The 16,033-nt window shown below is 44.4% G+C and overlaps 1 protein-coding gene across 1 annotated transcript; it reads right to left on the reverse strand.

Moving 5' to 3' along the window:
* Positions 1-2,435: 2,435 nt before the first annotated feature.
* LOC143926958 (kelch-like protein 10) lies at positions 2,436-15,425 on the reverse strand. The gene is made up of 5 exons (XM_077450985.1): positions 15,139-15,425; positions 9,703-10,186; positions 6,816-7,433; positions 5,715-5,864; positions 2,436-3,029 (listed from the first exon to the last, which is right to left on the reverse strand). Exons 1-5 carry the CDS (start codon positions 15,423-15,425, stop codon positions 2,673-2,675), a joined length of 1,896 nt encoding a protein of 631 aa, XP_077307111.1. The 3' UTR covers positions 2,436-2,672.
* Between the last annotated feature and the right edge of the window lie 608 nt (positions 15,426-16,033).

Consider the following 16,033-nt stretch of genomic DNA (forward strand, 5'->3'; position numbering starts at 1 on the left):
GTTGGTCGGGAATTATTTCCAACATGTTGGAAAATTGGGTCCGACGGATATTCCGAAGGAATCAGTCCGATGCATACCACACACAGTCGGATTATCCGACAACATGGTCCGATAGGACACATTCCGACGGATTCTCCGACCGTGTGTACAAGGGCTTAGAGGTGCCTGTTTTAATCATCGACCACGTGAGTTGCTAAATGTTATACCTTCATTAAATGTAAACATATTGCTACACTTAGAAGCGCCCCTCTTCTCTTTTATACTCTGGAGCTCCTGATGGATTTTGCTTCCAATCCCCTTCTGGAGGCTTCCATTTGTAAATGGAATTTTTATGGTTACAAAACCTGATCACATTGCTATAATCTTTTTATATGCACTGTAAACTGAAGGACATATGAATAAACGGTTGTGGAACGAATCATCTGAGTTTCCATTATCTCTTATGGGGAAATTCACTTTGATATTCGGGTGCTTTGGCTTACAAGCATGTTTCCGGAACGAATTATGCTCGCAATCCAAGGTTTTACTGTATATGTGATAGAGTCTTGCTACCCAAATAACAAAATGAATTATGTATGTACTAGAAACACAGCGGGGGTTATTTATGAAAGGCAAATCCAATTTGCATTGCAAGTGCATTTGGAAGTGCAGTTGCTCTAAATCTAAGGGGTAGATCTGAAATGAGGGGAAGCTCTGCTGATTTTATCATCCAATCAAGTGCAAGCTAAAATGCTGTTTTTTTATTTTCCTTGCATCCTCTACCTCGGATCTACAGCAAGTTTACTTCCAAGTGCACTTGCAGTGCAAAGTGGATTTTCCTTTAGTAAATAACCCCCGGTGTGTGTGTGAAAGGTATTCAAAAGACCAGCTGCTAGCACTGATCACATCCCCATATGCATAAAAATCAATATATAATGCCGCGTACACACGATCGGAATTCTCGTCGGAAAAAGCCCTGATGGTTTTCCCGACGGAATTCCGACGGAATTCGGCTCAAGCTGTCTTGCCTACACACGGTCACATCAAATACCAATAATTTATAACGCTTTGACGTACAACACATACGACGTGACTAGAAAAAGGAAGTTCAATAGCCAGTAGCCAATAGCTTCCGTCTCGTAGTTGAATCTGAGCATGCGTGATTTTTGGCGTGTCGGAATTGCATACACACGATCGGAATTACCGATAGAAAGTTTTTCCGACTGGAAAATTGAGAACATGCTATCAATTTTTGGCTGGTGGAAATTTCGGACAGCTAAATTCCGATGGAGCATACACACGGTCACATTTTCCGATGAAAAGCTCTCATCTGTCTTTTTCTGTCCGGAATTCAGATCGTGTGTGGGCGGCATAAGCCCTTGTACACACGGTCGGAGATTCCGACAACCAAATCCGTCGGATTTTGTCCGTCGGATCTTGTCCGAAACTGTTGCATACACACGGTCGGACAAAGTTATCGAAAAATCTGATCTTTCAGAACGCGATGACGTAATTTCATTACGATGGGACTACGTTCAGGCTAGTAGCCAATAGCTTTGATGTAGGAATTTGATCTCAGCATGCGTGGCACTTTGTCCGATTGGAATTCTCTACACATGATCGGAGTATGTCCTATCGGACCAGTTTGTCGGAAAATATTTCCAGCAAGTTGGAAAATTTGGTCCGACGGATATTCCGACGGAAACAGTCCGATGCATACCACACACAGTCGGATTATCCGACAACACGGTCCGATAGGACACATTCCGACGGATTCTCCGACCGTGTGTACAAGGGCTAAGAGTGCAGCGCTGAATCGCGAAATATAAACGAATATCAAAAATCATTGAATCAAAAAACACATAAAGTGCATAATTAAATGTCCATTCAATAATGTGCAGAAAAGTCCATATTAAAAAAAAGTGAAAATTCCACAAATGTGAAATATGTGAGCCACCGGCGCAATAAATATATTTGTGTATAATTAAATTGATACGTGCCCAAAATCTATCTCCTGTACAAAAAATGAATTGCTGTGTTTGCTGCAGTCAAAAATTGTGTTCCACCCTTGGGTGGACCACAAAGAAACAAAAAAAGTGGGACTTATTGACTGAATTCCACAAATGGATGTTGATTGATGAACAAATAAAAATATTGAAATCCTATGTAAAACCTCTAGACCACCAACGAATCACCTCACTTGTGACCCCCCCCCCCCCCCATGGGTATAGGCTCACCTCTGGGAGTGCGACCCCCCAAACTAAGCAGGGTCAGACAATGCCTGTGAGCCCCCCCAGGACTCAGTGAGATATCCAACACAGATATGGCTCCTAAACTTCTCCCAAGATCTCCTCCTCAGTATGTCAGCAGTGGAGTAATTGCATAGAAAAAGACTCCAATAGTGCTTGAGTTGTTTAAAACACTTTAACATGCGTTTATTAAAATGTACAGGGTACTCACAATAAATATGTGGGTGCTTCTAGCGCACCACACTAAAACGGACATGAATTTAAAATGCAACATTGAGCCGCACATCCAAAATCTCGATCAGCTCCTCAAATCGCTATAGAGCCCGAGTGCCTTCACCGTCCTAGCCCCTCCCCTAACAGTAACATTTGAGTTCCGTTTTCTAATTTATTCCCAACTACAGTTTATATTGATGTGCTTTAAGGAGTCACTTCATTCCGTTACACTTATAAAGAGCTGTCGGATAATGCCCGCCTTTCTCCCTCTCTGTAGAATGTGTCTCGACTAGCGGCGTAATCCCGGACGTTCGGGAGGCCGGGCAAAATGCAGCAGTCCAGGGCGCTGCGATGGATGTTCATGTTGTGGACGCCGTACCACTCATCGGTCTTCCTGTCATAGTACTCTGCTTCAAAGGTTGTTTCGAAACCGTTGAATCCTCCAATCACATAAAGGAGATCCTCCAGTACTTCAATCCCGAAGTTGCTGCGTGGGCTGAACATGGAGGCGATCTCGGTCCAGATGTTGTTGGCTGGGTTATAGGCCTCGGCACTGCGCAGTCTGCCGCCTGCATTAGATCCTCCGACCTGTGAGAGACAACACGTGTTACCGTGTTTTACTTCATGTGGCAAACAGGTTTCACAAGGATGATGGGTATGGTCTTAAAGGTCACCTTAACATGAAGGACTATGTCTGAATATAGCATGTAACCCTTGCAGTGTGGAAGGGCCCACTGTATTTTTTTTTTTTATTGTTCTTAGAGTTGGGCTTTAAGAGTATACTCTTCTAGATTCTAGCATTTACTTTTTGTTGGCCTTATTGACTTTTCTTGACTTCATAACTAAACTCCACCAACTGCCATGCCCATATCCAATGAAAATACTATTACTGACTGCTAAGGCTGCCTCACTGAACAATGGAATGGACAATATCCAAGGCTTAGCCACAACGTCATGGCTAAGCCTTGGAGAGTGTCCATTCCATTTCCCAGTGACATAGGCTCCGTGGTCAGTAAGGGCATTCTCAATGGATTTGGGCATGGGAATTGTTGGAACTTAGCTATGGAGTCAAGGAAAAGCAGGTCACAGGCAAATAAGAGTAAAAGCAAGTATCTAGAAGAGTCTGCTCCTAAAGGCCAACTCCGGGTAAAACAAAAATGCAGTGCCCCTCCCCCCCCCCCCCACACACAAATAATCTGATTTCTAGCATGCAATTATTGCCAGCGAATATAGCTGCAAGCAATAATAATTGGGGTTGATTTACTAAAACTGGAGGGTGTAAAATCTGGTGCAGCTGTGAATAGAAACCAATCAGCTTCCAGTTTATTTTTTTTTGTCAAAGCTTAATTGAGCAAACTGAAGATACAAGCTGATTGGCTAACATGCAGAGCTCCACCAGATTTTGTACTTTGCAGTTTTAGTAAATCCACTCGATTGTGTTCTCCCAACAGGGACGGCTCCCCGCCGGGAGAAAACAACAGCTCCGCAAGGACACATTCGAGTGATTTTGAGTGATTTTAGCATAATCTATGGCCATCCTAAGTCTAGTGGTGAGACATATTATTCCTTGCTCCAGCAAGCTACCTTGGTCTGTTATAGCCACCTAGGTAGGCTATTTCCAGCTGTGGTCAGACTCCTGCCCATGGGCGTCCGCAGATTTTTTTCAGGGGGGGGCATCATTTTGGGGTCACCCATGCAACGCCCCTTTTCGACAAGGTCATTATCACATTATCATGGTCAGAGACAGCAGACGTAGTACATTCCATAGGATAAGTAATGGATAATGGCCAACAAGCCCTTTTACCAGACCCAGCGAAACTACAGCAGTGATCCCTCCGGCTGGACGATCGCTCACTCTGGGTTCCCTGGGGGAGACTCTAGTCAGTAGTGTAGCATGTCTGTACCCTGGTAGTGGCTCAGTCTTTCTCTCTCTGGTGGTGCTGGGCAGCGTGGCTCTCTCTGTGGTGGTGCTGGGCAGAGTGGCTCTCTCTCTGGTGGCGCTGGGCAGAGTGGCTCTCTCTCTGGTGGCGCTGGGCAGTGTGGCTCTCTCTCTGGCTTCCGCCCAGCACACTTCTCATTCTTTGTCCTGTAGCACTCTCTCCCTACTCTTTTTTCCAGGCTGCAGTCTGTCAATATCTCTCTTGATCGAGCTGTAGCCTCCTCCCTGTGGAAAATGGGGGCGCCAATCTTTGGGACTACATGTCCCACGATGATCCCCTCTCCCAGTCTCCTTTGATTGGCCCTCAGTTATGGCGAATAGGGAAGGAACAGAGCGGGAAGGAACCTGGGCGGGGAACCTGGTGAGAGCCGCCCTCTCTTTTCCCTGACAGGAGAAAGTGGGGAGAGTGGGAGAAGCCTCTGATAGCCCACAGCTTGCCTTTCTCCCGTCACAGCACTGCAAGTTCCCTGCTGTACTGAGCAGGGAAAAGAGCCCAAAGTCAGACTACACTGATGGGGGGCTTGACAGCACCTTGATGGTGTCACCCCACTGGCAGGTGGCACCAGGGTGCATGCTGCCCGCACCCTGATAGCGAAGCAACTGTACTGAATTTAAGATCCGATCCCTGATTCCAGGGGAGGGGCACTTGACCCCCCTTGCCCCTACCTGCAGACGCCCATGCTCCTGCCTCCACAATGTACAATGCAGGGTTATTAGCCCTGCATTGTATGTGATGATGCACAAATCTCAAGCTTCAGGGACAAAATAGCAGTGGTGGAGTGAAGAGTCGGGTAGGTAATGCAGCCCCTTGCTCTATCCCTTAGGCTGAACAAGTAATTTTTTTTTCTTTTTTGAGTCAGAGTTGGGCTTTAAACGATACGTGAACTACAAGTACTGTCAGGCTTTGTGGGTGATGTCTTGTAGTTCTGAATGGACTGTGAGGTCGCTGATGAGTGGCCTCATAGTCCATTCACAAGCCCTGAAAAGCTGCAGGAAAAGCTTGTCTGCAGGAGTCTGCCATTGCACCCCCGATCCACTGATGACAGGTCCAATGCTTTCCAGGCTCCTCAGTCAAAAAATAATAAATGCACATTTCTCTCCTGCAAAAATATGCGTATTTATTATTTTTTTTACCAAAAGGTGAACTTATCCTTTAAAATTAATTTCAAGTCAAAGCCTTTTTTCCTAGTTTTGGATGGAGTGGGGAAGGATTAGTACTCCTATCAGATATCCTCTAATTTCCAGTTCTTCTGACATCGGTTTCACCAGACATATGCTGCAAACTATGTTTCTCATTCAATCTCATTTGGGTAGAAAGTAATTATTGCACATACTGCATAGACCAGATCTCCATAGGCGATGACACCGACACCACTGCGTCGGCTCCGCATCGGGGCGATCATGCTCCATTGGTCTGTATCTGGGTTGTAGACTTCTGCTGTAAAGTGGAATTCTTCTCCACTGAATCCGCCACATATATAGATCTGTAAAAACATAATAAGAATGATATTAAACTCTTTGTTTTTGATAGACATGGCATTGGGGGAAACGCACAGGCGTGAATAGGCCATAACAATACAGTAACACACCAGAAGCCTGATATAGCTGAATGACAGCTGAAAAACCCCAGTGTGTTACCTCCATTGCTGCTTACTTAAAGTGATTGTAAAGGCAGAAGGTTTTTTTACAAGGTAGAAAACATTCTGCATGCAGCTCCCCCCCACACAGCCCCCTTTAAATACATACCTGAGCCTGATCTCGATCCAGCAATGTGCATGAGAGCTGAGGCTCTCTCCTTCCTCATTGGCTCAGCTACAGCAGCGGGAGCTGCCCCCTCTGCTGTCAATCTCAGCCAGTGACGAAGGAGCGAGAGGCGGGGCCGAGCCCGCCTCTGTGGGGCCATAGGCTTGGGAGTAAGCACGCATGAGTGCCCCCATAGCAAGGCGGCTTGCTATGGGGGCACTCGACGGGGGTGGGGGGAGGAGTCAGAAGTGCCAGTGGTGGGATCGTACAAAGCAGGTAAGTATAACAGGTTTTTTTTTTTTTTTTAACTGTACCTTTGCAATCACCTTAAAGGAAACCTGGACAATACCAATTATTCTGCTTATACTGGTAATTTTCTTGTCTGTTTGGTGTATAATAATTCTATAAATAAAGGAATTACAAAAAAAAAAAGAAAGAAAAGAAACCCATCCTTTCTTCACTGCTTAGTAGGTCCCTGACCTGGAAGAAGGAATGACCTCTGACCCCCATGTCATTGCTGAGTCTTGTAGTGGCCCAGTGGTCAGGGGATGGAAACACTTCAAGCTACAGCGGACAAAGGAATCCGACGCTCACAGAAGTGTTGAATGCTGAAGAAAGCGATGGAGGCTGCAGCTCTAGAATCTAGGTGTGTGTAAGACCATTTGGTTTTTAAGTGGGTGTCTATATCTTACCTTGCTATTGAGGGTGGTGGCTTTTGCATCGCTTCTTATTTCATTCATTGGAGCTATAAGATTCCATTGATTGGTTTCTGGGTCATAACATTCTGCAGATTTCAGGCGAATGTGGCCATCAAACCCGCCCATGGCGTAGAGCCGGTTTTGCAGGACTGCCGTGCTGACATAGCAGCGCTTATCATTCATTGGAGCCACTTGCTGCCAGATCTTCCTGACTGGGTCAAACCGTCTTACGCTATTGAAAAAATCCATGCCGTTAAACCCTCCAACCACGTACATAAAACCATTTAGGTATGCCGTTCCATGGTAGGCCCTGGGGCTTTCCATATCATGGGTGATGTCAACCCAGCGATCAACTCTGCAGTCGTAGGCCTCCATGGCGTTGGTAGGGTCACTGGAGCTCCAGCCGCCAATGGCGAGTAGAATTGCACTTGGCAGGCGTGGCCTTGTCAATGGGTTCATGAAATCTGACCAGGAGGATCCATTTGCGTTTAAGTTATACTTTGTTTTCAGTACACCGATGACAATATTCACACATTCTTTGTTGTGCTGTATGTGGATGTTAGTCATCACCTTGTTAATCAAATACCTGGTGCGCATCAAAGCCATTCGAACCTGAAGAAGAAGAGAAAAAGGTGTCTTCATGTTGTAGAGGTCAACAAAACTCAATAGCCAATCATTGAGGTACAAAAGTCCAATACAATTTTGACACCACATAAGCTGTGAAATATACAGTTTCCTTATTCAAAGAATACTGGTAAGGAAGTAGGGTTTTACTCAGTGGTGTTTATATTAAATTAATTCCATTTATAATTTCGCAGTACCAGAGGAGTGCTTCATTGGAGGGGTGGTGGTAAGATTCAATGATACTGGGTTCTACTAGGCCTCTAAGGTACATAATGGTCAGAGGTAGTCTGTCCAGGACCGGTGCAAAGAAGGCACCCTGAAAAGGAAACCTACGTGTCCTTGTTCTTCCGGAACCTCTCCATACATCTGCACCTGTGCTTTTCCTAAGCAGTGGAGCTCTCTTCCTACCTTACTGCCTCAGTGTGGGTGGGGTCAATGGTTGTCCCTTTAAACTAATAGGGACCTTTGTCAAGATGGCCACCCTAATCTTCAGTATCTAATAAGATCACCATCCTCCCTAGTAAGATGGCATAGGAGACATTTCCTCCCCATTGGACTCCAGCCAACTTGAAGATCTATACAGGTTGAAGGATGTACTGCAGCTTGCCCCTGCCTACATACTGGTTGGAGTTGGCAGAAATCCAGGAAATGTTGGCTATGGTCAGGGAGCCTATAGAGCAGTGATTCTCAACCAGGGTTTCCTTGGAATCCTAGGGTTCCTCCAGAGGTTGTAGGGGTTCCTTCAGCATTGGGCAATTTCTGCCTCTCAGATAAGTTCCCACCGACACCATTGATCTTTTTAGCTATCTGTAAGGAGGTAATTCTTCCCAATAACCACAAGTGTAAGGACCGTTCTTCCCACTGACCATCACACTATTGTATGATGAGTTGTAGATTTCTAATTTTTAGCAGGGGTTCCCCCGAGACTGAAGAACTATTTCAAGGGTTCCTCTTTATTGAAAAGGTTGAGAAAGGCTGCTATAGAGAAACAAAAATGATCTAACCATCTAACCAGAGAGGCAGAACGAATTGCCATGCCATTGTAAACAAAGTAGAGTTCTGACAGTAGAGATCAGTGAGATTGTCTGTTCCTAGTGATCAGGAATAGTGATCTCTCTGTACTCCCAGTCAGTCTCCTCCCCCCACAGTTAGGAACACCTCCCTAGAATACACTTGACCCCTTCATCGCTCCTAGTGTTAACCCCTTTCCTGCCAGTGTCATTTATACAGTAATCAGTGGCTATTTTTATCTCTGATCTCTGTAATGTCAGTGGTCCCAAAAAAGTGTCAAAAGTGCCCGATCTATCCACCGCAATATCACAGTCCATCTAAAAATCGCAGATCACCACCACTACTAGTACAAAAAAAAAATAATAATAATAATAATAAAAATGCCATAAATCTTTGCCCTATTTTGTAGACACTATAGCTTTTGTGCAAACCAATCAATATGCGCTTATTGCGATTTGTTTTACCAAAAATATGTAGAAGAATACATAATGGCCTAAACTGATGAAGAAATTTGTTTTTTTTTGGGGGGGGGGGGGGGGGGGGTAGGGTAATTATCATAGCAAAAATGTCAGGCTTTTTGGTTATAGCGCAAAAAAATAAAAATCGCAGAGGTGATCAAATACCACCAAAAGAAAGCTCTATTTGTGGGAAAAAAACAACATCAATTGTGTTTGGGTACAGCATCGCATGGCCACGCAATTGTCAGTTAAAACAACGCAGTGCTGTATCGCATAAAATGGCCTGGTCATTAAGTGGGTAAATCCATCTGGTCCTTAAAGTGGTGTTCCACACACACAAAAAAAAATGATTAAAATTCTTAAAAATATATATATATTTTTTTTAACTCACCTCTAAATGCCTGTTGCTAGGGGGTCCCTTGCAGTCTGCCTCCTTCAGTGCCTGGGCTGGTGACATCACTTCCCCTCGGCGCAGGAAGGGCTCAGCTCTGCCCCCTCCCTCCTGTCAGTCATCTGGGATACATGACAGGTCCCAGTTGACTGCGGGGCCAATCACGACACGCGGCGCCGCTAGCGCATGCGCAGTGGGTGCCCGGCTGTGAAGCCACATTACCTTGGGCTTGATTGCTAAAACCGGTGCAGCTCTGCAAAGAAACCAATCAGCTTCCAGGTTTTTGAACAAGCTGAAGTTAGAAGCTGATTGGACACCATGTAAAACTTCACCAGATTTTGCTCTCTTCAGTTTAAGTAAACCAACCCCAATGAGTAAATGGAGTTCCCCACCTTACCTTAGGCAGTAGGGTGGTGATGTATTGCCTACGATCGTTGGGGTTGTGCTCAATCCATTTGATGACGGCTTCAAAGACGAATTCCTCCCTTTTAACAACAAGATCGTCTTTGGTAATAAGATCCTCAAACTCTGTTAGGGACAGATCCAGAAGCTCCTTGGAGGTCGATGCTATTTCGTGAAAGTGGTGACGAATGTACGCATGGCTCTTCTCATGCAGCTTGGGGCAATGAACCTGTCTGGAGAACCTGCCAATGCCAATGCAGTTCTCAGGACATAGCTGGCCAATGAGGAAATCTGAGCATCGCCATTGTAGACCCAGGATGTTGAACTGCTCTGCAGCCATTAACAATGCTTGTGCGTTATCAAAATTGATGTATACTGCATTGGTGTAAATATACTGGAGGACCAAGGTCATTATGTCTGGGGATATTCCGGGTATATGGTACACGTTATTTTCTGTCCATCTTCCAGATAACAGAGCCCTGGGAGGAGGAGAAAGAATTCATGTTAGACTTCTTTTATTAAAATAAAGTTTTTTATCATTTAATATGTTGTTTTTTTGGGGGGGGGGATTTGCAGAAGCACAAATGCTACACATAGGTCTGCAGTTGATGGTAGCCCAGGTAAAGTGAATGTTGTATGCGCATTGTAAACATACAATTTAATAATAAAAATGTTTTATATAAAAGTGGGTACTGACAAAAGGCCATAAAAACAATGCATGGACATGCACAGAACACGGGGTACAGCTTGCGCGTTCTCAGGGGCACCCCCGTCCTCAGAGCTGAGCTAGCTCTGAGGAAGGGGTTGCACCCCCAAAACACATTAGCTGTACCCCGTGTTCTGTGCATGTCAATGCATTGTTTTTAGTCCTGTTGACACTGGCTGGTCGTTTGCTCTTTGTTTGGTGACTGGATTTGATTTTCCTTTTGGAGAAACCACTTCAGGCTTGCAACAGTGCATTTTGGAGCCTATATCCTAGGCCTCCATATTGTGACATACCTCCCTTTGCCGGGCAGCTCATGCCTCCTGGCATGGGCTAGCTCAGCGCCCACCACCCACCACAAGCACACAAGGACATCCTTAGTGTCACCTCTGGCTTTCTTTTGGCCACCTGGCAAGACCTTGGCATTGTGGCATCTCTGCGCCCCCCCCCCCCTCACCCCGGCACGACACCACTTGAAGCAAAGCACACTCTGTTATCCTTACTGTACTTTGTACCACTTTCGACCATCTATCTTCCACAGCAGCCATCTGCGGTTTGCTCTCTGGATACCCACTACCTTTTGGGGAATTTTTTGGTGCCCTCTGTTGAGGAATAGACTTCTGGGGACTGGCTGAGGGACCGGACCTGCTGACTCCAGGCTAGGCGTTGAGTGCAGAGCAGTGACCTTGCTTATCCCTTTGCCCTCTGTACAAAGGGTTTTTCCTTTCTTTTTATTTTGGATGCAACTATACATGATGGTTTCAAGATACATTACATGATATATGTTGATATGCTGATCTGTATTCCCTGAAGAAGAGTCAATATTAGAAACGCGTCGGTATATATAACTGTGTATCTTTGATTTTGTATTCCATGTTTGTGATCATTGCATCCCGTATATTTTATATGTACCTATCTTCCCTTTCCTTCTTTGTAATGTAGGTCTTGTTTACCTACACAAAAAAACACAAATAACAACAATCTACAATAAACATTGTTTACTTTAGCAAAATACAAGAGTAGTCGTTTTCCCTTTAAAATCCATTAAGAGGAATCAATTCCCTATACATGCATTGTTTTTATGGCCTTTTGTCCGTTGCATTTTGTGAGTACCCACTTTTATATAAAACATTTTTACTATTAAATTATCTTTGGTAATGCACTAGGTGTGCGCGCCTTCCATTTCTGTTTTTCTTGTAGCTCCTTTTGGATTACCTCATCTGAGGAAGGCAGCATCCACCCAGTTTTGGATACCATATATACTGTATTTATCGGCATATAACACGCACAGGCGTATAGCACGCACATTCAATTTAAGAAGGAAGTTTCAGGAAAAAAAAACCTTACATTTTAAATAATTAACTTTGAAGCAAAATAAGGGTCAGTGCCCATCTGCAGCCGCACCATTGCCATAAATGCAGCCTGCTCAATGCCTATCTGCAGCCTCACAGGGGTCATCAATGCAGCCTCATCAGTCCACATCAATGCAGCCTCACCATTGCCATCAATGCAGAAACTTCACCATTTCCATCAATGGAGCAGCCTCACCATTGCCATCAATGGAGCAGCCTCACCATTGCCATCAATGCAGCAACCTCACCATTGCCATCAATACAGCAACCTCACCATTGCCATCAATGGAGCAGCCTCACCATTGCCATCAGTGCAGCCAGATCAATGCTCATCTACAGCCTAGAGGGGACAGGAGGGGGGGGGGGGGGGTGGGATGAGCGCTGACAGATTACATACAGTGAGAATCTCCTATGATAAACAGAACAGGGGTCTAATGGCGGCCCAGGACACGGGACTTCCTATTACAGAGGCTGCCAAGTAAACAGGAGATTCTCACTGTATGTAATCTAACGGCGCTCGTCCCTCCCCCCCGCCCTGACCCCTCCGAGGCAGCTAAAATTGAAGTATTGGCGTATAACACACGCTATTTGCACCCAATTTTCATGGTGAAAAAGTGAGTGTTATACTCCAATAAATACAGCACCTCTCACACCACCATTTTATCTGACATCTGTTACTCCAGACCTTGGAGGGTCTATGAGCGCTGGTAGTGACTGTGTTTTTTGAGGCCCACACCCTTCATCCAAGTGAAAGAAACATACATAAAAGTGCAAAGTGACAACAGTAGAGAAAAATACATAAAATAAATAGTGTGGATACAGGTGCGCTGGCTAGGCCTTGCAGCCCGGTAGTAAGAATTGCCTTCGTTTAGCGAAAAATCCTAGCCTATAGAAGAGCTGTGCAGAAAAAAAGCAAGTGATGTGGCCATGTGTCTTTTCACACCATGGGGTTCCCAAGCCCAAGATCCTAGCCAAGAAGCTATTGAAGGCTATTTGGCCATCAGAGTAGTAAAAGGAAACCATGGCTTCTATGGAGTAGGGCTTGGAACCCAACAAGACTGTATACAGTAGCCATACAACTTGTGTTGAGAAGGGACTAAAGCCATCAAAAAGCCCTCCAACTGAATCATTGCACGGCACAGTAGCTATTCATGTATCTCATTCTATCACATATCCCAAAAATAAAATAATTATTCCTCATTTCAGGACAAGCAGGCGGAGCCATGCAAACCATTGCTTTGCGCCCCCATTGGTCAGATGCGCCATACACCAGCATACCTCTCAACGTTTTGAGATGAGAATGAGGGACACCTACTAGAAAATGTATGTAGGCATAGGACACGCCCCCTGTCACGCCACTTAAAAGGGGACGTAACCAAAAAAAATAAAAAGGTTAATTAAATCCACAAGTCCTTTTTTTAACCACTAATATTCCTTTATATTGGCTTTTAAAATTTACAAATGCAGCAATTTAGAATTAGGATGGAAGGTTTAGGGCTGGGAAACACTTTTTGAAAGATAAAAAGTGCATTTTATATAAAATTATACAGATCAGACCAAAATGAGGGGCAAATGAGGGGGGAAAGAGGGACATTGCTCCAAATCAGGGACAGTCCCTTGAAATCAGGGACAGTTGGGAGGTATGCACCAGCTGTTCTGGACGTGCAGCTGGCCAATGGGGCATAAAGCAGTGATTTTCATGGCTCTTTGAAACAGAAATGTATGTTTTCGGCTCTATAAGCTATAATGGGAACGCTTAAACAAGGTGTGTTTTTATTTGTTTATCAGGCGCTATCACTTAACAATCTATGGCGCCAAAAATGTGTGATTTTTCTCCTCTAGTTTTGAAAATGAGAACAAACAAGCAAGAGAGGCCTCTAGATGTTTATATAAATCTTGTATAATACTTTTTTTTTCTGTATAAGAAGTTTTTATTGTTTAAGAAGTAAAAGGTTTACAATCTCCAAGTCAAAGATACCCACACAGCGTAAAACTTGTGTTATTAATAATAAATCACATGGCTATGCTCACACTCAGGTTTGAATGGGGAAAAATTGAGCCCATGTTGCATGAACCATTTGAACGTGGTACTCATTGCAATCATTTGGCCAGCCTCTGTAGTACCTCTTGTAAGCCACAAGATGTCAGTCTTCTGGGTTCAATAATCCCCGGTGTAACTCAGCCTGGTCTCTGTGCTGGGAGTGCGCTGCGATTGGCGCATATATGTGGCCCCACGGATAAAGACCCATTTCTGTGAGGCTGCAGATTTGCATACAGCCATCGGGGAGTAATAAAATGTAGAAAAAAAAGTACATTTAATACATTTTTGCATTTAAGTCTTGCAGAGCGTTGCATTCGCAATCAGTGCATCATGGGTGCAATGAACATACTCTTGCATTCTTTACTCCCAGACCCAGGATCGTGCAGAGGCATGGACCTTCTGATAGGTTTGGAGGATGGCACTTGTGTGTATAATATTATTTCGATTTTTTGCTTTTTTTAAATTATTTAAATCATTTTTTTATTAATATTTTAATATTAATACGGCACAGAAATGAAGGAAAAAAAAAAGGAAGTGTATAATAATATTAAGAATAAATCACATGGCTATGATCACACTCAGCTTTGAATGGGGGACTGAGCCCATGTTGCATGAACCATTTTAACATGGTGCAATCATTTGCCCAGCCTCTGCAGTACCTCTTGTAAGCCACAAGATGTCAGTCTTCTCGGCTGAATAATCCCCAGTGTCACTCGGCTTAGAAGACTGAGGAAAGACAGTGAGGAAAGAGAGATTTTTAGCCTAATGTAAAAACGAATGCAACCAGAAATCCTAAAAACAGCCAAACAGATCGAAGCGCAGCCCCAAAATGTTATACTATTGCTTGGCATTGATAAACACTGCCAGTGGAAGGTTGTATTAATGTTTTTGGATGTTTTTGGATGAAATGCTGATTCAAAAGTTGGGATAAGGCATAGGAATGCCAAACTGAGGAGCTTCATAGAGGAGAAGTGTACAAAGCAATGCATGAGATTTCAGCAAGCCTTCCGCTCCAGTCTGGGAGTGTTGAATGCAGATCCTACATTCACCTTTATTGGCCAGAAAAGTCTCTAATTTGCCCTCTGGTTTAGCTTCACTTAGTTTCTGGGGCCTAATCCTCCCTGACCTTATGGCTAGGCCATGCCCAACAGCCATTGAAGCAAAACTGTTTCTTGACCAGTGGAGGCCAACTGTCACCAGACAGGGGAAGGCGATGGGAGGCCATTAGACCATGGAGGTCAATTCCCATTGAGTACTAATGTTGGCTGCAGTTCTTGGACTAGGTTGTAGCAGATTGATTAGTTTTTGTGCCAGTAATGATTTATCTACACTTACCTAAAATAAAGGCTGCATACAGAGAGAATGATCTTATGGGCTCTGAACTCAGCATCATCCACCTTTATGGTGACATCACAGAATTCGTCCTCCAGTCGCAGCTCATGGAATGTGGTCCAGGCCATTCGTCTAATTGTCCGTTCCAGGGTGTCAGTATTGGGACAGGCGGATAGAGCCCCAAAATCCCAATCCATGGCCAGGCCTGGAGGTGCCGCTGTGCCCGTCCGTGACATGTCTCTGTCTCCACTGAACTGACAGTTGGCTGCACTGCTGAGCTTACCTGACATTTCAAAACTGACCAATCAGAAGCCACTTTACTACTCTAGGTTACATTATAAAGTATTGGTGCCTGGCCATTACAGACAACGCTATTGGTTGCCCTTTGCATTGATAGCAAATCATTACCAATATACAATACATCTGTCACTTCAAAGCCGCATTAAACCCAAAAACAAACATTTATTATATTGCAGCTTTGCAAAGATGTGGGGGCTGCATTCGTTTTCTTTTTTTTTTTTTAGGCTTTTCTTTCATTTATTTTCATCTGGTGATCCAGCCAGTAAGTCTGTTGTTCTCCCAAAAGGTCAATCTGTCCTGCAGAAGTAGCAGTTAGAGGGATGAGACAAACCCTATAACACTGACAGGGGTACTTACAATGATAAGCTTTTATTTATGCATGTAAAACCTTTATCCCAAAAGGAGCAAAACTGATTATCAGCGCAGATCCCCCCACATGTTTGGAAAGCTGCTTATTGGTTCTCCTTTCTACTCTACACCCTGTCAGCGTGAATAGAGGAAAGCCAATAGCTGGAACTTGCGAGTAACGCTGTGATCAACCGCGATTGGACACAGCTAATCACATGGTAAAGAGCCCACGTGATAGGCCAGTGATGGC

Source organism: Lithobates pipiens, unplaced genomic scaffold, assembly GCF_037356315.1.
Source record: "Lithobates pipiens isolate NorthernLeopardFrog02 unplaced genomic scaffold, aLitPip1_a1.2 Scaffold_23, whole genome shotgun sequence".
NCBI classification, from domain to species: Eukaryota; Metazoa; Chordata; class Amphibia; order Anura; family Ranidae; genus Lithobates; species Lithobates pipiens.